Source organism: Neoarius graeffei, chromosome 1, assembly GCF_027579695.1.
Source record: "Neoarius graeffei isolate fNeoGra1 chromosome 1, fNeoGra1.pri, whole genome shotgun sequence".
NCBI classification, from domain to species: domain Eukaryota; kingdom Metazoa; phylum Chordata; class Actinopteri; order Siluriformes; family Ariidae; genus Neoarius; species Neoarius graeffei.
The window spans coordinates 14,803,691-14,829,166 of record NC_083569.1 but is presented as its reverse complement, the minus strand read 5'-3'; the positions used below and the strand labels follow the sequence as shown (position 1 = coordinate 14,829,166).

General features: G+C 39.7%; 1 protein-coding gene across 2 annotated transcripts in view; it reads left to right on the top strand.

Annotated features, from left to right (window-relative positions):
- The window catches only part of carmil3 (capping protein regulator and myosin 1 linker 3), a 176,091-nt gene that overhangs the window by 145,207 nt on the left and 5,408 nt on the right, over positions 1 to 25,476 (top strand). Inside the window, exons 23-37 of one of the 2 annotated variants that reach the window (XM_060929877.1) lie at positions 1,498 to 1,591; positions 2,953 to 3,051; positions 8,112 to 8,231; positions 8,331 to 8,444; positions 9,206 to 9,381; positions 9,552 to 9,639; positions 11,935 to 12,045; positions 12,345 to 12,411; positions 13,062 to 13,222; positions 13,762 to 13,841; positions 16,974 to 17,132; positions 21,953 to 22,118; positions 22,848 to 23,100; positions 23,404 to 23,522; positions 23,605 to 23,713. In XM_060929877.1, the coding sequence (XP_060785860.1) occupies positions 1,498 to 1,591; positions 2,953 to 3,051; positions 8,112 to 8,231; positions 8,331 to 8,444; positions 9,206 to 9,381; positions 9,552 to 9,639; positions 11,935 to 12,045; positions 12,345 to 12,411; positions 13,062 to 13,222; positions 13,762 to 13,841; positions 16,974 to 17,132; positions 21,953 to 22,118; positions 22,848 to 23,100; positions 23,404 to 23,522; positions 23,605 to 23,713 (1,916 nt within the window). The remainder of the gene's footprint in view (positions 1 to 1,497; positions 1,592 to 2,952; positions 3,052 to 8,111; positions 8,232 to 8,330; positions 8,445 to 9,205; positions 9,382 to 9,551; positions 9,640 to 11,934; positions 12,046 to 12,344; positions 12,412 to 13,061; positions 13,223 to 13,761; positions 13,842 to 16,973; positions 17,133 to 21,952; positions 22,119 to 22,847; positions 23,101 to 23,403; positions 23,523 to 23,604; positions 23,714 to 25,476) is intronic. The other variant, XM_060929887.1, reaches the window with a different exon arrangement.

Genomic DNA, 25,476 nt, shown 5'->3' with positions numbered 1-25,476 from the left:
CTTGCCACTCTTCCAAAAAGGCCAGATTTGTGGAGTGTACGACTTATAGTTGTCCTGTGCACAGATTCTCCCACCTGAGCTGTGGATTTCTGCAGCTCCTCCAGAGTGATCATGGGCCTCTTGGCTGCTTCTCTGACCAGTGCTCTCCTTGCTCGCTCTGTCAGTTTAGGTGGACTGCCATGTCTTGGTAGATTTGCAGTTGTGCCATACTTTTTCCATTTTTGAATGATGGCTTGAACAGTGCTTCTTGAGATGTTCAGAGCTTGGGATATATTTTTATAACCTAACCCTGCTTTAAACTTCTCCAGAACTTTATGCCTGACCTGTCTGGTGAGTTCTTTGGTCTTCATGATGCTGTTTGTTCTTCAGTGTTCTCTAACAAACCACTGAGGCCTTCACATAACAAGTGTATTTATGCTGAGAGTAAATTACACACAGTAGGACTCTATTAACTAATTAGATGACTTCTGAAGGCAATTGATTGCACTGGATTGTATTTAGAGGTATCAGAGTACAGGGGGCTGAATACTAATGCACACCACATTTTTCAGATTTTTATTTGTTGAAAATTTTGAAGACCATTTATCATTTTCGTTTCACTTCACAATTATGTGCTACTCTGTGTTGGTCTATCACATAAAATCTCAATAAAAAACTTTTAAGTTTGTGGTTGTAAGGTGGAAAAATGTGAAAAAGTTCAAGGGGTATGAATACTTTTGCAAGGCACTGTATCTCTATCACATGCTTACAAATAATATTAACCAGCAGTAGCATATATCAAGAAAAAAGCAGCGAGCCTAAGACAGAACCTTGTGGAACACCAAACTTTTACTTTAGTAAGTTATGCAAAGAGAAGTCACCATTTACATCAATAACTGAGAATGATCAGTTAAATAAGATCTGAGCCAGGAGAGGGCCATTCACTTAACTCCAATGACATTTTATCAAAGAGTCTGTCAAGGAGAATGGAATGATAAATGGTGTCAAAGGCTGCGCTAAGGTCAAGCAACACAAGCAAAGAGACACAGCCCTGGCCAGAGGCCAGCAGTAGGTCATTTACTACTTTAACCAGTGCTGTCTCTGTGCTATGATGAGGTCTAAATCCTGACTGATACATTTCACATATATTATTCCTATGTAGATATGAGCATAACAGCTTTTTCTAGGATCTTGGAGATAAAGCGGAGGTTTGATATTGGCCTGTAGATAGACAGCTGACAGGGGTCAAGGTCAGGTTTTTTAATCAGGGGCCTGATAACTGCTAGTTCTAAAGGATTTAGGTACATAGCCATTGCTAAGGGAAGAACTGATTATTTTAGAAGAGATTATATTGTTTCTGGTATTTGTTCGAAGAGTAGTGTAGGTAAGGGATCTAGTACACAAGTTGAAGATTTTAATGATATTAGTGAAGTTAGTTCATTTACTCTAACTTTGGGAAACCACTGAAAAAACTCTCTATTTATCTCTCTGGCTCTGTGTTTCCCTCTCATTCCTCAGTAATTTCACTCTGCAGTGCATGCCTGTGCCATTGAGTGATGTTACGCAGGCATACCGCAGTTCCCCAGAGAAGACCGAACAGGCAATGACAAAGGTGAGCAAGTGGAAAATGGGGGGACGACGACAAACAAACCCAAATTTACAGGTACAGACAAGAAACATTTGCAAGCAGAGCTCAACTCCAGTACAGCAATTTGAAGGAAATGTAAATCATAATGGCAGGATGTTGCTGATAATATTGATGTAATAGAGTTTCACACTGCTTTATAGAGAAATTATATTTTGAGTGTATATATGCATTCGTGCAGCAGTGTATACACACACACACACACACACACACACACACACGCGCACACACACACACACACACACACACACATATATCCAAACACAGCAGGGTTGTTCTGCAGTCTCCCCTCAACACTGGCAACACGCTGCAATCTAATCCGTTACCTCAGCACCCTGTGTGTCTGCTGCTTTCTATATAGGGTCATAGATCTTCCCACTCTCACAGTTTCCAGAGCTGATTGATACAAACAGTATGAGAGTCCTTTCTAAATACAAATTTACAGATAGGAGCATATTAAAAGCACTCATATGTCTAATTATTCCCAAACATAAAGCGCATTTAGCCAAACACAAAACTCCTCTTACCCTGAAAATAATGACAGGCTTTAAAATAGTTTTAAAATGATATTCTATTGGTTATTACATTCATGAGGCTTTTACTAAACTACATAAAATGTCCAAATGCAAAATGATGGTTAGAATTTTCCAGTGTTTTTCTGTGGCCCTGATAGCCACACCAAAAAAGGCCACACATTCATTTTGTGCCAAACTACAGATTTCAATTTCATTTAACTTTTACCTGTACTACTGACCAGACACTGGATTTAATTTAAAAGTGCGTTAGACAAGATTTCTCAAAACTGGGCAAGTGTTTATTATGGATTTTCATTGTAAGTTTTTTTCAGAGTACAGAGTGACTTTTTTGCTCACAGGAGAATTACCTGGCTGTGCTGGGCTCTTGCCAATTTGAACCTCTGATTTCAATCCGTTGAAAAAATTATTTTATTTTCACCTTGCCATGGCTTAACTCATTTTTTTTTTGTCTACACATTTTTCAGGTAATTTGTACTAGTAAGAAATAAAAAAAATCCCAACAACTGCACCTTTAACACTATGCTTTTAATTAAAAAATATTTCAGACTGAAAATGTACAGAAGATATAGGACATTATGTGTACATTCAGTATTATGTAGAAGCTCTGCTTTTAAAAGTGACTTTGGAATGTTTGACAATAGGCTTATCTTGACCGTCCAAGCATGTAATTAGGTTCATTTCAATATGACTGGAATGCTTATCTGAACATCATTGTCCGTGTCGAACATGCAGTTTATAACTCTGATTCACTCTCTGTCTGTCTGTGTCTTCCTCTCCTTTTCCATCTGTCAGATCCAGCGGGCATTGCTAAGAAACAACCAGACTCAGCGCTTCTCTCAGAAACAAGCTCTCAGACTGCATCAGGGTCTAGTGACTAGCACTGCTGAGCAGGTACTCTCACCATCCTGACAGTCAGGTGATGCAATAAGCAGAAAAGGTTGCAGAGAACTGAGTTTGTTAGCCAATATAACCATGACTGGAAGACAGCCATGACCGATAATGTCTGATAAGTTATGGATACAGAACCTGGAAAGGTATTGCTCATTTGTAATCATGTTTAGCCATTGGATGACATTGCAGAGGCAGAAATTTGATGGCTACACATCTATGCGTGTAGTAAGGGAGAGCAGGGAGACTTGGGATGGGGGAGACTTGGGACAGATTTTATTCCCATAAATTAATTTCAACCAATCAGGTTTTAGATGACATCAGAAGTTAGATGTTGCCCCTTAGAGTAACCTACTTCCTTTGGAAGCTGGACACTGAAGCAAGGTGTGTGCAGTTCAATATTTTCATCAACCAAAACTTGTATTTTCTACTTCGCCTCCACCTCCATTCTATGGTGTAATGTACGCTGGTGAATTGGGGATTTGTTAGGAATTAAAGTATGTAGCTGAGAGTTTCGATATACAGTATTATTTATTAAACTTAAATTCTGGGGGGGGGCTTTAAGGATTTTTTTTCCCAAAAATGTCCAGAGGAGGAGAGTTGGGACAGTTCATGTTACAGGGTTTTTTTCTTGTGGTTTACAAATATAATTTAAAAAAGATTGTTAAAAATGTGGTAGTGTACTTGCAATGAGGATTAAGCTCATTTCATTCCTTCTTGAGAATGGAACTGTTTTGTCTATTCAGGCTTTGGGTAAACTGACATTTTTCTATTGTGTGTTCATACAGTTCATATATTACAAGTTTTTTGATAATGCATAAAAATTATACGTGCAGGCTTAGGTATTTTATTTTTTGTTCCATATCTCCCCTCAATGTTTCATGTCTCCCCGCAAAAATAATGACAGAAAAAGTGAAGCCTGAAGGCCAGTACATATGACAAGCTGAGAAACTAATGTTGTGATAAGAGGGTATAGTAAATACTCTCTAATGCAATATGAATGTAACGCTGCCTGCAAAGAATTTCACTCAGTCTACAAAAGCTGAAAACTTGTCCCAAGTCTCTCCACTCTCCCCTACTTCTCACTTTCCTAGGTTGGTAGTAATTCTGTATGGGACATTGGACTAAATTACTAACAGTGGATAGAAAAAAGCTCTAGCCATATATTTTCATTCTTATTCAGGGGGCCAAGCATCAAAGGTGTGTAGGTACCCTATAGTGATTGTATGTTCTTCTTCTTCTACTATTACTACTACTTCTTAAGCCCTCTAGTGCCACCAGTATGGTAAAATACTAACTCTGCAGCGCAATGTCGTCGAAACACAGTTCCACTTTCCTCTAATTGCTTGTCCCAATGAAAGTTTAATGGACACCAAGGGATCTTCCAAGGGCGGCACAGTGGTGTAGTGGTTAGCACGGTCACCTCACAGCAAGAAGGTTCCAGGTTCGAACCCAGCGGCCGGCGAGGGCCTTTCTGTGTGGAGTTTGCATGTTCTCCCTGTGTCTGCGTGGGTTTCCTCCGGGTGCTCCAGTTTCCCCCACAATCCAAAGACATGCAGTTAGGTTGACGTGGGGTGGCCCTTGAGCAAGGTACCTGACCCCTGACTGCTCCCCGGGCGCTCTGGTGTGGCTGCCCACTGCTCTGAGTGTGTGCGTGTGTTCACTGCTTCAGATGGGTTAAATGCAGAGGATGAATTTCACTGTGCTTGAAGTGTGCATGTGACGAATAAAGGTTTCTTCTTTTCTTCTTAACTGGTGCCTTTCTGTTTGGAGTTTGTCTGTTCTTCCTGTGCCTGTGTGGGTTTCCTTTGGAGGCTCCAGTTTCTTCCCATAGTGTGTGTGTGTGTGTGTGTGTGTGTGTGTGTGTGTGTGTGTGTGTGTGAGAGGAGGGGATTACCAGTACAGTCAAGAAACATTTGCAAGCAGAGCTCACCTCCAGTACAACAATTTGATGGAAATGTAAATCATAATGGCAGGATGTTGCTGATAATATTGATGTGAGTTCCACACTGCTTTATAGAGAAATAATTGTATTTCAAGAGTATATATGCATTTGTGCACCAGTGTACACACACACACAGCAGGGCTGTTCTGCAATGTCCCCTCAGCACTGGCAACACAATCCACTACCTCAGCACCCTGTGTGTCTGCTGCTTCCTACTCTTACAGCTGCCAGAACTTTCTCAGTTCTCAAAGCAGATTTATACAAACAGTATGAGAGTCCTTTCTAAATAAAAATATACAGATAAGTGCATATTAAAAGTAGTCAACATGTCTAATTACTCCCAAACACAAAGTGTATTTAGCCAAACACAAAACTACTCTTACCCTGAAAATAAGGACAGGCTTTAAAATAGCTTTAAAAATCATATACATTCCTGAGGCTTTTACTAAAACTATATCAAATATCCAAATGCAAAGTGATGGTTCGAATTTTCTACGTCAATGTTTTTCCAGGCGGCACGGTGGTGTAGTGGTTAGCGCTGTCGCCTCACAGCAAGAAGGTCCTGGGTTCGAGCCCTGGGGCCGGCGAGGGCCTTTCTGTGTGGAGTTTGCATGTTCTCCCCGTGTCCGTGTGGGTTTCCTCCGGGTGCTCCGGTTTCCCCCACAGTCCAAAGACATGCAGGTTAGGTTAACTGGTGACTCTAAATTGACCGTAGGTGTGAATGTGAGTGTGAATGGTTGTCTGTGTCTATGTGTCAGCCCTGTGATGACCTGGCGACTTGTCCAGGGTGTACCCCGCCTTTCGCCCGTAGTCAGCTGGGATAGGCTCCAGCTTGCCTGCGACCCTGTAGAAGGATAAAGCGGCTTGAGATAATGAGATGAGATGTTTTTCCACCTATGGGCCGCAGACCTGACAGTACTACAAAAGGGTCACACATTCATTTTGGACTGAACTGCAGATTTCAATTTCATTTAACTTTTATCTGTACTACTAACCATACACTAGAGTTCATTTAAAGGTGCCTTACGCAAGATTTCTCAAAATTCGGCAAGTGTTGGTGGTTGTTCATCTGTGTTAACCCTGCGATAAATTGGAGCCCTGCTCAGTGTACCCACTCACCCAAAGTCAGCTGGGATTGGCTACATCTTCCCTGAAACCCTGATGGATAAGGATAGATAATGGATGGATTTTCCTCTAATTCCATATTTTTCAAAAACAGGTGTTTTTTTTGTTTGTTTGTTTTCTTGCTTTTACTACAAATTTCCCCACCACATTTGAAAGACAGCATCATGAGACCAACCTGAACTAAACTTGTTTCTTGGATTTTTTGATACATGGGACATTTTGTCCATAATGCACAAATGAATTTGCATAAATATTAACCTGCGAGTTGAATACTCAATTCTGATTGATCAGATGGTGTTCATTTTCTGTAACAGCAGCTGGGTCAGTCCATATGAAATCACCAGAGGCCTCCCGACTGACCATCTCCGATTTGCTTCATACTTTCACAAACTAATTTTATTATTCCCAGTAAACACCATACAAAATTTCAGCCTTATATCTTTATTAGTTTTTGAGATATTGGGGCTTTAAAAATGGGTCATGACAGTGATTTTACTGTAAAAACGAGTGGTACAGAAAAAGATGCCAAGTTCAATAAGTCATTACTTTTGAACTATTCATGCTAGATCCATGAAATTTTCAGGAGTTGTTCTTAGGTACTTGATGTCTTTAACTACTATAAAAGAAGAGCCACAGTTGCATATTTGTCAGTTGATAGCTTGCTGAAAACTGTTAAAAAATAGTTTGTGCTTTGGAGCAGTTTTGGCCCTCTGTATTTCCGCATTGAAGCATTTAAATTTTGGTATTTATTTCTCATGTTGTATTACTATTTTGGTGACTAATTATTTTTCTAAAAGAAATAAAATTTTCTGACTTATGAGGCATTAAAAATGAAAAAAATCATTTCACACCTATCTTTCAAATGCATATTGCTCATGTATGACAAGGTCTGCCATAAAAAGAATTATACCCCTGGAAAGAGCATGTCTTCATTAATATATTCACAAAATATGAAGCTGGTATCTTGAACCAAATTATATTTATTAAGGTATCAAATACGCCATGTTTTGCTACAGACAGAAATGCTGTTTCAAGGCATATGATATATGCTCCAAGTAATACATAAAACCTGGAAATTGACAAATTCATATAGATTTTTAATATTAGGCTATTATTAGCATCCTTCAGAAATACATAGCTGTGTGCTTCTACTTGCTATCTAGACACAGTGGCTGATGTTTGAAGTTTTTGCTTCTGCTGACACTGTAGTTTGTTTAAATTGTAGAACTGGGCGTGGTAAAACTTGCAGAATAAAGATAAGCTGAATATTTAGATATAAAATACAATTATTAGTTCTCTGATACAATTTTGTGATTGTATTTTAAGTACAGTGGCTCAGTATTTTACATTTCTGTTTATGGTGAAACATGGCGTATTTGATGCCTGTTTGATACGTATTTGAAATTTTGTATGGTGTTTACTGGGAATAATAACATTAGTTTGTGAAAGTATTAAACAAATCGGAGATGGTCAGTTGGGAACATTTTCTGAAATCTGGTGATCTGAGGTGGATTTACCCAGCTCTGAAACTAGCTCTGGCTCTATGGCTTGAATTAATATAAATCACAGCTTTATATTAATACTCCATTTCTAACACCTCATTGTTTACATGACATTCATAAAGACTTGTATGGTGGCCCCTCAACACAATCCAAGACTACTAATTAAGAGATAATACTTTACTGGATCAGTACTTGTCATTATTAAAATGGATATAAGGAGACGCTATGTGTTTTATGGTTTGCATTCATGGAAGGAGTCTCCAGTGTCAGTGCTTTGTAATGGTTAGTAAGTTTTCCACCACATGAAATTCTTCAGTATGTAGGACTTGATGACAAGATCTCACTTGTCTCATGGACATTCCACAGGATTAAATGTAACTATAAACATATGATCTACTTTAAGTATGACTTGTTCATTAATAAATAAAGGAATTGGCATTAAGGAATATATCGACATTTCCTTGTTTTTTCTCTCTTTATGTCTGTTTTAGGTGATGGAGCGCCTGTGTGTGCGTGTTCAGCAGCAGGTATGTGTATTACGAGCAGCGGGTGAGGGAGAGGAGCTGCAGGCTGCCAGGCAAGTTCTCAAGGAGGCCAGGAACTCTCGCGCTGTGAGTCTTGAAGGATTCATGAGAGAATCAAACATTAGTGTTTTATGTGAAGTTATTTGTGGCTGAATTTCAATAACTATCGTCTCCATTTGCTCCCAGCTGTACCCTTCTCTGTGTGAGCTGGCTCACGTGCTTTCTGTAGATGGACCAGTTAGACAGAAACTGGAGTCTCTCACTGGAGAACTGGCTAAAGCAGCTGACAAAGAGCTACAAGTGAGCTTTTACTCCTTTTTATGAGTTCTCAATCATCAGCTATCAGGTTATAGCCCTTTGAAAACCCATGACCTTCAGTTTGACCTCTCAAGGTCAAAGATCATGGTGCCAAATGAAAGCCCATATGGCACTTCCTATAAGTTGATAATGGTAAATATCTGTCTACCATCAACCGTTTTCAAGTTACAGCCCTCTGAAAATCCGTGACCTTGAGTTTGACCTATTATGGTGCCAAATGAAAGGCTATATGTGAGTTCCTGTATGCTCATAATAGTAAACATCTGTCTATCGGCAACCGTTTTTGAGTTATAATGGAAAATGTTATTTTGACCGAAAGGTTGACCTTCTGGTGACCTTGACCTTCACCTTGACCCGATTACCCCCAAAATTTAAGAAGGTAATCTACGGACCATTGCCCACTGACCCTGAAAATTTGAAGTCAATCGGTGCAACCGTCTAGACGCTAGATTGTTAACAGACAGACACGCAAACAAATAAACCACACTGATTACAATACCACGCCCTGCTTACTCCGTCACAGGCGAGGTAATCATTTTCATTAGAGCTTCTTGTTTAACATAACTATTTCACTTGTATTTTGCCAGAGTGAAACTAGACCAAAATGTCATTGAAACTAAAAAAAAAAAAGTCCAAACCTTGGATGCTATTAAAGATAACGTGTTAATTATAAAGATTAATATGCAAGTGGATTTTTCCTTTATGGATAATTCTGAAGTTGAGCAAACGATTTTTTTTTCTAGGTGATTGTAGACTCCATGGTATCGCTGTGTCGGGAACTGTGTCCCCTCTCCTCAGCTGCAGCAGAACATCTTTCTCCTCCTCTCTCTTCTATCTCCGAACGCGTGTCCTTCCCCCGTTCTGCCATCCGCTCTGCACTGATGGAGAGAGCAGCCCAGGACATCGACCAAGCTCTAGAGTGAGAGATAAGGCTTAAGTTCTCTATTTATAAATTACATAATCCAGAGTTGAAATTAGAACTTGGTATGTTGCTGTACATGTGCTAATTTGCTCTTTAAAAAATTTTAAAATTGTTCATGTAATTGTAGTAGCAGTGTAATTACTAACCACTAGCTCTTTTACTCTCAGAGAAGTAAAGATGTCTGTGGTTTCCTATCTCACCAACTCGGTAGTGGATCAGATCCTTCAAGAGCTCTATGCCACTCACAAGACACTGGTACGACATAAATCTGTATCTATTCTTATCAGGGTTGCCAGGTTTCAGCTACATTTCCACTACTAAAGCCTACATCTTAAAAACCCACACAAAAGACCTGAAACTAGCCCAAAAATTGTACAGACAGCTTTTTCAACTGGTATGACCATAATTACATATTTTCTTCCCAAGTTAGACCATTTACCTGTTATTTTAAAGCATATCAGGAAAAATGCATAGAATGAAATATGCTGCCTGTAATATCTGTATAGTTCCCACTACAACTGAAATAGTTCTGTACATCATAGATACAGTGTCTGCACTTAGACTTTCCGTTTGTTTGCCCTAGCCTGGATTTAGTGGAAATAATTTAAAGCAAGATCTTGGCAGGTGCAGCTTTTTTTTCTTTTTCCTTTTTTTTTTTTTAAACTAACCCAAAAAACGCCACTCACTGACTTGCTTTTATCTGTCTGACACCATGTTCTAACACTAGCCCAATTTGGCATAAAAACCTCAACCCTGGTAACCCATTACATGACACTCATGTTTGTGTAGTGGCACGGTGATGCCACTGGTTAGCGCTGTCGCCTCACAGCAAGAAGGTCCGGGTTCGAGCCCCGTGGCTGGCGAGGGCCTTTCTGTGCGGAGTTTGCATGTTCTCCCTGTGTCCGCGTGGGTTTCCTCCGGGTGCTCCGGTTTCCCCCACAGTCCAAAGACATGCAGGTTAGGTTAACTGGTGACTCTAAATCGACCGTAGGTGTGAATGTGAGTGTGAATGGTTCTGTGTCTATGTGTCAGCCCTGTGATGACCTAGCGACTTGTCCAGGGTGTACCCCGCCTTTCGCCCGTAGTCAGCTGGGATAGGCTCCAGCTTGCCTGCGACCCTGTAGAACAGGATAAAGCGGTTAGAGATGATGAGATGAGATGAGATGTTTGTGTAGCCGTCGAGCACTGCACACTTAAAGGAGAACTGAAGTCATTTTTAAACTTGCTTTATTTCTTAATTAATGTGTGATTCAGTTATGTTTTTGGTTTCAGTAACCTTATGCGGGACTCGCATTGGCAGCTAATTGCAATTAAATATTATACTTATCAGCCTATTTGTTTTTTGAATGTAGTTCGTTTGGTCCACAGCAGGCGTCACTTATCCGTGCGATCTTCACGAGACTTGTGTGAGACCTCGAAACAAGAAGTGTCAGCCAGGTGTCAGTGCTGCCATTTTGAAAACTGTTTTGCAAACGAAATATTGCACAAAAATACGTTTAAATGACAATTACTGCCTACTTTTTTCAAACTTTCCTGATTGCTATCAAAACAAACAAAACTTCTGGCTTGATTACATCAGCATTCGAAAGAGGGCGCGCGCATCTTTTGATAACGTTGGCGGATGTTAGTCACTTTGATTTTCTGCTGTATGTTTTACTTCCGTCCTACGATGTCTCACGCAGGTCTCAATGAATCTCGTTTACGGCCATTGCTTTGACATATGGACTGATATATTACATAGCATATTTCAAACACTCATAGCTTGCTATAGCAGTGACAAAATAGCTATCAAAAATGCAGTCCTATGTTTAATAAAATGAGAGAATTTTGATAATTAAAAAATTGCCTTCAGTTCTCCTTTAATATCTAATATTAATAGTGTATTTATCTAAAATCTCTATTTTGTGCTTAGTTTACTAAACTTTTTAATCTGTCCATTTAGTAAAGTACCTGTTGTGTGAAAGTCAAGTGCTCCTTGCTATAAATAGTTCTAGTAAAACTCTAATATTAATCACAGTGCTGTCGAATTCATGGTTCTGATTGGACAGAAGGTGCTGGTTAATTTTCTGGAAACATAACTCTGACGATAGATATGTCCAGCTGCAATTCAAATCCCAAATACATCATCAGTACAATATTGTTTCGATAGACTTTGTAGATTTTTGTAGTGTAATTGTTGATATGGTGATGTTTTCGGAAGGAGTCTCCAGTTTCAGCTGGACCTTTTTTCTGTAAATATTCTTACACTGGAAGTTCCAGTTTCTCTAACACGACAAGCTGTTTTTTGTTTTATTAAACAAGAAAAGAAAAGATCACTGTGACGCAAGTGAGAACGTTATATGACGTAATAAGTGATAATGTCACTCTAAGCAGTTAAAATTGTTAGAGCCGTCACACTGCTGAATGAAACACAGTATCACTGTGTCATTGATTAGTTTCCCATAAGAGCAGGCTCACTCAGGTTTTTATCATTAGCTTTGTTCTGAAATGTAGACAAATCTGTGTTATCGCACTATCCTAGTCTTTACTATGCGTTTATTCTGGTTTTAGCTTCAGCAGGTGGCTCGGGTGAGGCGACCGGACGACAGTGCCATGATCCGACACACGCTCCGACATCCTGACACTACTGACATCCCCGAGGACGATTTCAGTATCAGCATTGTAAGACAATGTGCCTACATTTCATACAGTGCTTCTGAGAAATGAATGTCCTATTAATCCAGGCAATCTCTTATGATATTTATAGCAAGGTCCAGTATACAAGTGGTTTCATATTCTGTTGTTTATTGTTTGAAATAGGTTTAATGTTCATTATAGAAAATGGGTCTTCGGGGGGAATCATTTAGAATTAAAAAAAAAAAATTAATAATTCAGCTTGGCCACATGGTTTTGCCATCTGCTTTGAGTGTTTTGACATTTTGATGTGCACGCACTTACTCATCCACTCCCTCTGTGCTCAGGATACAATCGCCATAAAGAAACGCAGCTCTAGGACACGACGCATCCGGCCCGTTTCCACCAGGCTGAGTGAGTCACACTTGACAGCTGCCTCCAGCACAATTAGACACATTTGAGTCAGTAGCCATATAGCTCACAGATGAGAAATGTGTGTAATAATATTGAAGGATGTCTGTGGTGACTCAGCATTTGAAGTTCTGCCTTGGTTTTCTGCAGAATGTTGGCAGTTTATATCCTAGTGCTGCTACAGAGCCATGAATGCATATATCATAATGTATATATTTTTTTCAGTAACTCAAAGACATACACCAAACGACCACTTTATTAGGAACACCTGTACACTCCTGCAAATCCCAATTATCCAATCAGCCAGTGATGTGGCAGGTTCATGTTTGGCTCACGTTAACGTTTGAGTATTTCAATACACTGCTAATATGGAGTTTTCATGCACATCTGTTAATAGAGTTACACAGTGCTATGCTTTTCTGCTCACCATGGTTGTAAAGACTGGTTATTTGACTTACTGTAGCTTCATTGACAACATATTTAATTATCTACCATCAATCTTTTTAAAGCCATGTTTCCAGGCAAAAGATGCATATCAAGATGCAAAAGACAGATGTGCGTGAAAACTCCAGATCCAGCAAGGTATTGAAAGGGTACAGCTTGGCACCCTTTGAAACCACTAATGTCTCCCTGCACGTTTTTCTTTCTTCCAGGTCTAGGTGATGATCTCAACTTGTCCGCTCCACTTTCTCACTTTGCCTCTTGGGAAAATTTGTCCAGTTTGCCTACCCAAGGTGCACCTCTGCGCCATGTAACCCACATCAGACCCCGCCCACCAAGAAGGCATAGGCCGGGACACACCTCTCTAGATATGGTAAAGAGCTGAAAGTGAGCCACAAGCTTAGCATATGAATGCTTAGTTAGCTTATACTTGAAACCAAAACATTGGTGTTATTTTTATTAACTTGGCAACTGCCACCTTGCTGATCATATATCATATGATCATATATCATATATATATATATATATATCACTGCATTATGGTATCTTCATTTTTAGAAATGTCTTACCCAAAATAAAACTAAAGCATACTGTACATCAACTCAAAATGCCTAAAATAACCTCAAAGTTTTGATGATGTCTTATTTAATCTGTCATTTGCATTTATTATAACTTGAAAGGCTGCAGGCTATATTTCTGTTTCCTTCTGTAGATCTGGTTTTCTTTGCTAATCGAATTAATCCGTGAACTAAACACAGGCCCCTATTTCACATGACAAGATGCAGGATTCTTAAAATGTTACGTGATCTACAGTTATCTGCAGTTACCATCTAAACAGCCACAGGCCTGAAATTTAAAACAAGCGGACGTCCATGTTGTCGTGAATCTAATCGATTTCCATTCATCTTTCAGCATTCTTCTGAGAATGGTGGGGTGAGCCTGTTGGATGACGGACTGCCTGATTTCTACACCAAGAGGGTCTTACCAGACAGGTCTTTCATTTGCTTGAGTTAATATTAATAATAAACATTTAGCAACAGAACTCAGCATTTAGATTTTGTATGTTGTGTAAGAGCTAAAAGACCGTGTCGTGTGCTGTTACAGGAAAAGAATAAATAATTAGTCGATTAGTATGATGTGCCTTAATGCAAGGTGGAGTTGCTGTTATTGATTACTTTTCCTGTAACAGCATATCCCAAAGTTAATAAGCCTAACCCATAACTATGTCATCGCTTGTTTACCGTAATGCATTATGGGCGATACCCAGGGTCAGCTCCACTATATTGTTTATATTGTTTAACAAAGGCGAAACTGCATCGTTCTGTCTAACCGGTTTTAACCATGCCTAAAGTGAATTGCTGTGTGCCTTACTGTGTCTCCACAACAAAGAGAACACCTAATTTGAGCTTTTATCAGCTGACAGTTGAAGAGAAGAAATGGATAAGTTTAATCCGCAACGAAAACCTTCAAACTGAATCGAAATGGACAAGTGTTTCTAGCTTACATTTCTCTGGTGGGGAAAAAGATGTACAACCCCAATTCCAAAAAAGTTGGGACAAAGTACAAATTGTAAATAAAAACGGAATGCAATGATGTGGAAGTTTCAAAATTCCATATTTTATTCAGAATAGAACATAGATGACATATCACATGTTTAAACTGAGAAAATGTATCATTTAAAGAGAAAAATTAGGTGATTTTAAATTTCATGACAACAACACATCTCAAAAAAGTTGGGACAAGGCCATGTTTACCACTGTGAGACATCCCCTTTTCTCTTTACAACAGTCTGTAAATGTCTGGGGACTGAGGAGACAAGTTGCTCAAGTTTAGGGATAGGAATGTTAACCCATTCTTGTCTAATGTAGGATTCTACTTGCTCAACTGTCTTAGGTCTTTTTTGTCATATCTTCCGTTTTATGATGCGCCAAATGTGGGTGAAAGATCTGGACTGCAGGCTGGCCAGCTCAGTACCCAGACCCTTCTTCTACGCAGCCATGATGCTGTGATTGATGCAGTATGTGGTTTGGCATTGTCATGTTGGAAAATGCAAGGTCTTCCCTGAAAAAGACGTCGTCTGGATGGGAGCATATGTTGCTCTAGAACCTGGATATACCTTTCAGCATTGATGGTGTCTTTCCAGATGTGTAAGCTGCCCATGCCACATGCACTAATGCAACCCCATACCATCAGAGATGCAGGCTTCTGAACTGAGCGCTGATAAGAACTTGGGTCGTCCTTCTCCTCTTTAGTCCGAGTGACACGGCGTCCCTGATTTCCATAAAGAACTTCAAATTTTGATTCTTCTGACCACAGAACGGTTTTCCACTTTGCCACAGTCCATTTTAAATGAGCCTTGGCCCAGAGAAGACGTCTGCGCTTCTGGATAATGTTTAGATACGGCTTCTTCTTTAAACTATAGACTTTTAGCTGGCAATGGCGGATGGCACGGTGAATTGTGTTCACAGATAATGTTCTCTGGAAATATTCCTGAGCCCATTTTGTGATTTCCAATACAGAAGCATGCCTGTATGTGATGCAGTGCCGTCTAAGGGCCCGAAGATCACGGGCACCCAGTATGGTTTTCCGGCCTTGATTCTTACGCACAGAGATTCTTCCAGATTCTCTGAATCTTTTGATGATATTATGCACTGTAGATGATATGTTCAAACTCTTTGCAATTTTACACTGTCGAACTCCTTTCTGATATTGCTCCACTATTTGTCGGTGCAGAATTTGGGGGATTGGTGATCCTCTTCCCATCTTCACTTCTGAGAGCCGCTGCCACTCCAAGATGCTCTTTTTATATCCAGTCATGTTAATGACCTATTGCCAATTAACCTAATGAGTTGAAATTTGGTCCTCCAGCTGTTCCTTTTTTGTACCTTTTAACTTTTCCAGCCTCTTCTTGCCCCTGTCCCAACTTTTTTGAGATGTGCTGCTGTCATGAAATTTCAAATGAGCCAATATTTGGCATGAAATTTCAAAATGTCTCACTTTCGACATTTGATATGTTGTCTATGTTCTGTTGTGAATACAATATCAGTTTTTGAGATTTGTAAATTATTGCATTCCGTTTTTATGTACAATTTGTACTTTTGTCCCAACTTTTTTGGAATCGGGGTTGTACTTAAAATGTGACCCAGCAATATTTCCATGGTCTGCGGAATGGCCTTTGGTTATAGAAGATTATAACAATCGGCACTGTTCATCGTCTGAAACTAGCGATATTCCAAAGCTTGTAAAGCAAAGAAGGATTCTTTGGCCTTTGCCTCTCAACATACCAAAGCACTCAGCAGCTGAACGAGCCTGTCGGACTGATAAAACTCCCAAACCATGAAGGGTTCTCTTTCAGGTATGTATAATGTTCAGTGTACCTCACTAGTGGCATTTATTGAAGTAAACACATTTATACTGAACATGACATGGCAGATCAGCAGGTTTCCGATTTTTTTTTTTTGTAATGTTTCCTGATGTCAAGTTTTATTTAACTAATCACTAATTTATAAATGTTTTGATAAGACATTCTGAGATTTGATGTAGTTGTCGTACAGTGTGGTAGACTCAGTCAGTCTCTCGGTTGTACGAATTCTTGTCACTTATGTCTTACCTTCTCACCAAGCTTGATTTGGATTCCGATTTTCCTGCATGTTATCCACCTCTTTAAATCACAAATTTCATTGTCTTCCACGACAGAGCACAGCAAAATTGCCCCTCTCACATTGCTCTCACATAAAATTAATCTAGCATCCACTATATTGCACAACCACCGACCCCGGCTATCCTCCATAATGCATTGCGATAAACAAGTGATGACGTATGCTTGGGGGCTATTCCTCTTAAACTCCAGCAGTTTGCTGATGCTAACATTTGTTTCTGTCTGTTGAAGCTGATAAAAGACAAATCTTGTCATGTTATGAGAAACTATAAACCTCAAACTCCTTTCCTGTGAAGACTTTCCTGTGTCTGAAAACCTGGTTACAGCTTTACCTCTGACTGTTACTAAGTACTGATACTGGAAACTCCTTCCTGAGAGAAAATATCACCATATCAGAGGCAATGCTAGTTATCTTAGCATAACGACCTCTTTCAGAGCCTTTCTGTTGTCTTTGTCTGTTGTACAGTCAATTGTCCTCTCATCATGCCCAATCTCTGAGGCGGAAGAAGAGGCGCAATGTGCTGTCCATCTTTTCAGGATTCAGGAAGAACCGTTACTCTGCATCATATCAAGAGCCAGTGCCTGCAATCCAGGGGGAAGTGTGTGGGGATGAATGTCGCACCAAGTACGCTTTTTCCCCCTCCAAATCATATCGACAAGCATCTTTTTTTTTCCGTTTTGTTAGGATGTAAAAGCACATACAATATGCAGTATACTGAGCCATGAATATAGGTTGTCTCCTTATATTCATACTGCTGTGTCCTCATTTCTCATCTGTCATTTCTCAGAAATATCATCCAGTCGTGCTACTTACATCAGATCAATAGCTGCTGTGAGGATATGAAAGAAGCCTAGAGGCAGCTGTAAAGGCAGGGAGTGGGCAAGTTACAAGTTATTAGAGTGTATATAAATCATTCAGGCACATTTAGAAAATGTTCATAAAGGGAGATGCAAACTTTTGAAGTGATATTGAATAGATGAAGCAGCTTTACAGAAACTAGGGTGTAGAGTTACAGTATAGTCCTCATGAGCAAGCCAGAGGTTCAAGTGGCAAGAAAAAATTCCCTGAAACCACATAAGGACAGTTGATCGCAACAGCAGTGCTTCAGAACAAATCTAAACTATCCAGGTTCAGGTTAATCACTGAAGCAAGGGTGAGACTTGGTCCTGAAGTGTTTTTCAGTACTCTTTTGGCTATTCGTCCACATCAGTGAGTAGGTGAGCATCACACAACCACAATAGGATATGGAATCAGGTGTCAGGAGTATATATTCAGTGTAACAGAGAGAGAATTTGATATGATGCAGATTATTATTACATATGCTATCATCCTGCAGTGGTTTAAATAGGTGTAGTCTGTAAGCAGATTGCTAGCAGGGACTCTGGTAGGTCTATCTATGACAACACAATGAAAAAAGAGAGAGCCAGAAGGTAACACAGGCATGAGGGCACCCTGGGACATCATTATCCAGCCAATCCACCATCAACATGATAGACTTGTACAGTAATTGTTTCACCATAAATAGCAATATGGAAAGATTTTTCTGACTATTTTTGTTGCTGGTGGTGATGACGAAGCATCTGTCAAACCTAACTAAATGTTTTGTTAAAGGTTTTCTTGTTGTCTTCATTTTTGCACGAAGGGTATAAATATATTTTGCCCTCAACTGGTAAACAGAGATAGCATAGAAAGCTGCATTCACTCATACAAAGCTGTGTGCCTCAATTTATTTTACTTTTTTTTGTTGTTTCTTTAAATTTCATTCATTTTATATAGTTTTCACCCATCCATCCATCCATCCAACCATCAGGTTTGTTACAATAGATTTGAAATGGAAGCCCATGTACAGAGGTGGACAAAGTACCCAGCTTCATTACTTAAGTCAAAGTACAGATCCCACTGGTTAAATGTTACTCCGATACAAGTGAAAGTTATCCAGTCAATTTTTTACTTAAGTTAAAGTACTGAAGTACTTGCTTTTAAAAATACTTAAGTGTTAAAAGTACATTTTCTGTCAACGCTCTGCTGTATTATTGACACAACACTTATAATACCTCACGCCTCTGAAGCAACCAACTGGATTATTTTGTGAATTCACAAAATGAATGCATGCTGTGCCATCATGGTGGTTTAACGTTAAGCCAGCTAGTCAGTGAAGCTCCACCTGTCATGCTAGCAAACTCTTTTCAACCTCAAAATCATAGCTAACGTTACTAGAAAAGAGAGATTTCTACATTGTTTATTTGGCAAGATTATGCTAAAACACATTTCTGAAAGGATTTCAGATAAGTTAATGTTAGCGTAACTCAATTTTTACATGCCAACTAACAGTGTTCAAGTTAACTTGAACACTGTTAATGAACATGTGTTAACGTTAGCCGTGGACAAGGTTATGGCAATTTGGCGGGCAAATCCATAGAAAGTCATTTGACTAACCAGACTGCATAGCTATTGCAACATTATCGCTAGCTGTAAAAGCACAGACAACTTCATTGCAAGCTTTTTCTTGGAATAAAACGTTTACATACGTCAATATACTTCCGCAAGTTGGACAGCGAGTTTTTGTAGGCCGTGATGTGGTTTGTTTTAGTTTACCTAAAACAAACCACATCACGGCCTACAAAAACTCGCTGTCCAACTTGCGGAAGTATATTGACGTATGTAAACGTTTTATTCCAAGAAAAAGCTTGCAATGAAGTTGTCTGTGCTTTTACAGCTAGCGATAATGTTGCAATAGCTATGCAGTCTGGTTAGTCAAATGACTTTCTATGGATTAAACAAATCTTTAATCCTTTCAGAAAACTGAAACATGGGTTCTAGGTATGGCCATGGGTGCATGCATTCCCCAGAAGAACCGCCTCCTTCCATTCTGCTATCAACTGATCGTGTTAAATAATGCTGCTGAGAAATCATTGATCTTGATTTTATACAGTCTATGGACGTGACGTGACCCTAGTGATTACTGATCGGCTGTCTCAGTGTCACCTGCATTAAAACCAATCATGTTTTAGAAAAGAAAAAACATCCACTTTCAAAGCTGCTTGATAGTAACGAGTAATGAGAACCTTGATAGAAATGTAGTGGAGTAAAAAGTACGATATTTGTCTTTCAAATGTAGTGAAATTAAAGTCATAAGATTAAAAAAAATATATTTAAGTAAAGTACAGATACTCAAAGTGTACTTAAGTACAGTATTCAAGTAAATGTACTTCATTACTGTCCACCTCTGGTGGTGTGGCCAGGTGTGGCCTAATGTGAGGTAGAGTTAGCGTTATTTCCAGTACTCAAGTAAATGAGTATATACAGTACTCAAGTAAATGTACTTTGTTACTGTCTACCTCTGCCCGTATAAAGGTTAAGCATGCTTATATTTGTCAATCTATTTGCTTATTTTCCACCAGCATTCCTCATTTAAGTGTCGCATGTCCTAAAGTACAAACACCAGCCACTTTAATAGGAACTACTTCTTGATTGTAAGATTCCTTTTCTTGGCTGCCAGGAGTGGAACCCTGTGTGGTCTTCTGCTGTTGCATGCTGAGATGCTTTTATGCTCACTACGGTTGTAAAGAGTGATTATATGAGTTGCTATATCCTTCCTGGCAGCTTAAACCAATCTGGCCATTTTCCTCTGACCTCTCTTATCAACAAGGCGTTTGTTTCCACCCACAGAACTGTTGCTCACTCAATGTTTTTTGTTTTTCACACAACTCCATGCAAACTTTAGAGACTGTTGTGTGTGAAAACCCCAGGAGATGAGTAGTTTTTGAAATACTCAAACCAGTCCATATGGCACCAACACCAATGCCGCAGTGAAAGTCACAGAGATCACAATTTTTCCCATTCTGATATTTGAAGTGATCCTTAACTGAAGCTCTTGATTTGTATCTGCATGATTTGATGCGTTGTGCTGCTGTCAAGGGATTGGCTGATTAGAGAACAATGTTCCTAATAAAGTGGCCGGTGAGTGTATCTCCTCACCACATGTGAATTACAGTGTGCTGTTGGTAAACACAGTCTGGTTTCATATATGTAAAGTTACTATGTCAAAAACATCCAGAGGTTGTGTTTATGGTAATAATACAGTTGTGGTCAGAAGTTTACCTACAGTGACATGAATGCCATGACATATGAATGTCATGGCAATGTTTGGGCTTTCAATGATTTCTCTGAACTGTTCTTTTTCTGTGTCAGAATGATTGTACAGCATACATCTTTAAAAAAAAACAGAATTTGGTGCACAATTTTCTTTGTTTTTTTTTTAAATCAACCCAGGGTCAAAAGTATACATACAGGGTCAAAAATTTACGTACAGCACACCTAATATTTGGGTAAAATGTCTCTTCGCAAGAGTCACCTTGACCAAACATTTTCTGTTTATCATGAACAAGCTTCTGACAGAATTCTGGTTGGATATTTCATGACTCTTCATGGTAGAATTGGTAGAGTTCAATTAAATTTGTTTGTTTTTTTGTTGTTGTTGTTTTTGTTCTTGGCATGGACTCGACTTATAAGCATGGTCCATATATTTTCAATAGGGTTGAAGTCAGGGCTTGTTTTAAGCTTAATGTTAGTCTGCTTTATCCTCCACAACCAGCTCTGATGTGGGTTTGGGTTCATTATCCTGTTGTAACTCCCAATCATGTTCAAGTTTCCAATGGTTTGAGGTTATGCTGAAGAATTCTGAGGTAGTCCTCCTTCATTATTCCATCCACTTTGTGCAATGAACCAGTTCCACTGGCTGTAAAACAGCCCCAGAGCATGATGCTGCTACCACCACCACCAGATGGTACATCGTGGTCATTGTGGCTAAACAACTCAATCTTTGTCTCATGTGACCATACAGCTTTTTCTTTGTCCATGTTGTCAGTTGCAAACTTTAGTTAAGCTTGAAGGTGTCAATTTTAGAGCAGGGCGTTATTTCTTGGATAGCAGTCTCTTAGTCCATGGTGATATAAATCTCACTGAACTGTAGACAGTGATTCATCAGCTTCCAGTTCATGGCAGCGCTGTGCCATGGTGGTTCCTGGGTTGTTCCTGACCATCCGAACCAAGTTCCTTTCAACTAAGGGTGACAGTTTGGTTTTCTTGAAGCAAAGTGGCTTGGCAAAGTGACTACACCTCCCAGTAACTTACATACAATTGTTTGAACTGACCTTGGGATCTGCAGTTGTTTAGAAATGGCTCTAAGAGACATTCCTGAGTTGTGTACATCTGCGATCCTCTTTCTCAGATCTGATCTCAGATCTAAATGACTGTATGTCAATTTTTTACCGTGCTGATTTCAGAAAACCCAAAGAAAATTGTGCAATCATTCTGCCATAGAAAAAGAACAGTTCAGAGAAATCATTGAAAGCCCAAATATTGCCATGACATTCATATTCAAGATGACATTCATGTCACTGTATGTAAACTTCTGACCACAACTGTATGTCTTTAAATTGCAGCGCTGGTACAGAGAACCTGTACTCGGTCATTCACCACCCTAAGGATTTCCAAGAGGAAGCCAATGGCAGCCCAGGAGATCAAAAACCTCCTCAGATCTCAGGCCGAACTTTTTATGGCATACTGCTGCCAGGGATGGGGGCAGTGAGCCCCTCCTGCATCACACAAGTAAGCTCCATTTCAGCTGATAAAAAAAATTCACATAGAATATTATTATACGCATTATTGTACCACAGCACAGTTGACTGTTTGACACAAAGTTGATTAATTTGCTATAACTGCAGCTCTGCAATGACGGTAGTAGTCCCAGCTTCAAGGTTTATATTAACACACTCCTTCTGATCTTGTTTCTATAGTAACAGCTTGCACAGGGACTTGAATGATGATCCACTCCGCCTGACTGGATTTTTTTGTTTGTTTGTTTTTAAACAAGAGAGATGTTTGCTTAATATTTTTGGAAAGAGTCTCTTTTGTCAGTGCTTTAAGTTTTTCACCACGGGAAAAATTCTATATAAATCTATCCGTTTGTGTGTGTAATGTAATATATATATATATATATATATATATATATATATATATATATGGTTCTTCATGGCCAACATGCCTGCATGGATTTTCTCCTGGTACTCTGGTTTCCTCCCACAGCCCAAAGACATGCAGATTCGGTCAACTGGCTACTCTTAAATTGCCCATAGGTGTGAGTGTGAATCATTGTTCATCTCTGTGTTAGCCTTGTGATAGATTGCCAACCTGCCCAGGATGAACCCACCTCTCACTTGAAGTCAGCTGGGATTGGCTCCAGCTTCCCCCATGACCCTGATAGATAAGCGGTGTGTGTGTGTGTGTGTGTGTGTGTGTGTATAAAATATAATATGCATCCTCTCTCTTCCTCATCAGTCACATGAATACAGTGACGTGTTCATCTCCCCGGGTATCACTGTCCCTGCAAACAGAGACAATAAAGGACAGAAAGCTCCTAAAGACAATCAAGATGAGCCACATGTCCAGGGTTCAAACTCCTCCTCCACTCAGTTGGAGGAGGAATTGAGCGTGCAATCGCAGCAGAGACCCGAGCCGCCTCCTCAGAGTAGCAAGCCGAGACTGGGGAACACAAGACAGCACCATCTGGAGGAGAACTCTGATAATACAGGTGTTTTAATAATAATAATGCGAATGTTCATTTGTATGATAGATGTGACTTGACATGTCCTGCAAAAATGATCCCGCAACTAATACAAGCAAACCAAAGCAAATGTAATGTCAGACAGAAACTGTTGAAATGTGCTTAAGATGATGATGAGGTTGGATTTAGAAATAAAAATGTTAGAAAAACAAACCTCAATGCTATAACAAATTCAAGCTATCTACAAAAACTCCAGGTGTAATCACGACTAATGTTCTTGTTCTTTCGGTCTGTTGGTGCTTAATGTTCTTTAACTTTATGCTGTTTTAGAAGAGAATGCTGATGAAGAGGATGATGAAGGAGATCGAGATGTGGGCGATGAAAAAGAGGACATCCAGGAAGCGCAAAAGCAAAAAGCAGAAGGACAAACTCCTCCCATCTCTGAAAAGGTGTATAGCATGCATTAATTGGTGTGTATGTTACTAGGTCATAAATGATCAATTCATTTTAGTTTTAAATGTCGTTCCCCAGCTAGATAATTCACCGGCAAAATCTACTGCCGAGAATCAAGTACAGTCTCCTGTACGACCTGCCCGTCCCAAGCCTACATCCAGATCGGTAGATTCTCCCGTCACTCAAGGTACAGTAAATTCAAATCAGATGCTTTCTTTATGTGTTCAAATTTAGCTTTGAAGCTATAGAGTTGATATAAAACATTTTTGTAGGTTTTGTGATGTAAAAAATAAAACCAAGATATATCATGTCACCTTTTTTCCACCTTTGATGTGATATAGCAAACTACAGGCTTGAAGTGTATAGAATTTCTGATTTCTTGGATTTGTCCAATCATGTGAGTTTTCCCCAGGACCATAGTGCAACACATTACAGTATAGTAGTACAGTACACAGGACTACATAAAGTGCAGATACGCAATGGCGTGAGATGAGTGCATGACAATAAGAAGACAACAGAAGAGTGTTGTGCAGGAAAGCTATTGCAACAATACAACACTCATAATGCTAGAAGGTAACATTTTTCTTCATCTTCACCTGTCTAACAGCTGCCTGCAGTTTTTAATGCCAAAATAGCTGACTAGAGTCCTAGTCCCAGCTGAAGAGTAGCAGCCTCATAGTACGATCCTGCCACCACCATGCTTCACTGTGGGTATGATGGGTGATCTGAGTCTTGTTTTAGCACCTTTTAGAATTATGCATCAAAAGCTTCTACCTTGGTCTTATCAGACCAGTACACATTTTGCATTGAACATTTGCTTGCTTTTTTTCCTGTGAAAAGGACCTCTGTTTAACCACGCATACTAGTCAAGTTTATTATTTTTTTTATCGCGCTTTTAAGAAGAAGAAGAAACCTGTTAGGACTTAAGACTGATTTAGTCTCTAGTGGCCGCTATTGTGCCTCTGTGTTTTTCTTTTCTTTTTTTTGGGTGGTCATGTGATCAATTTGTCCTTGTATTTATACTGGCTCTGTTGTGTTTGCCTTCACTGAGTCTTTGGGATTTGTTGGTGAGTGAAACCTTCACTTTGCCGTTCGAAAGTTTTTTGCATTTTGAAGCCCCTCTGCCCTTGTGTTTGAATTTTTACTTTTTGGACTTGGTTGTATTTTACCTTTTTGCCTCTGTGCTCTTGGACTATTTTTGGTAACCTTTGCTTTTTGCTGTTCAAAAGTTTTGTGTATTTCGAAGCCTCTCTGCCCTTGTGTTTGAATTTTTCCTTTTTGGACTTGGTTGTTTTTTACCTTTTTGCCTCTGTGCTCTTGGACTATTTTTGGTTGTTTTCTGGATCTAAGTTGTTGGATATTTTTAAGTTTACTTTTCTCCTATCTTCTGAGCGTTCCAGAGTTTGTCAATACATTTTTTGAAGAATACTATCCCTCTGCACTTGAGTCCCCTGATTAGCTCACTGAGCTGGTAAATTGCCTACCACTCCAGCGACCCGGGTTCAATCCCTGATCCCGGCGTGACAAAACCTTTATTTGTCACATGCACACTTCAAGCACAGTGAAATTCATCCTCTGCATTTAACCCATCTGAAGCAGTGAACACGCACACCCAGAGCAGTGGACAGCCCGGGGAGCAGTCAGGGGTTTGGCACCTCAGCCCAAGGCCGCCCCATGTCAACCTAACTGCATGTCTTTGGATTGTGGGGGAAGACGGAGCACCTGAAGGAAACCCACGCAGACACGGGGAGAACATGCAAACTCCACACAGAAAGGCACTCGCCGGCTTCTGGGTTCGACCCCGGAACCTTCTTGCTGTGAGGTGACCATGCTAACCACTACACCACCGTGCCACCCACAATTTTAACAATAGACATTGTCACAAAGCAGCTTTACAGAAATTTAAAGACTTTAAACATGAACTAATTTTATCCCCAATGGTGGCAAGGA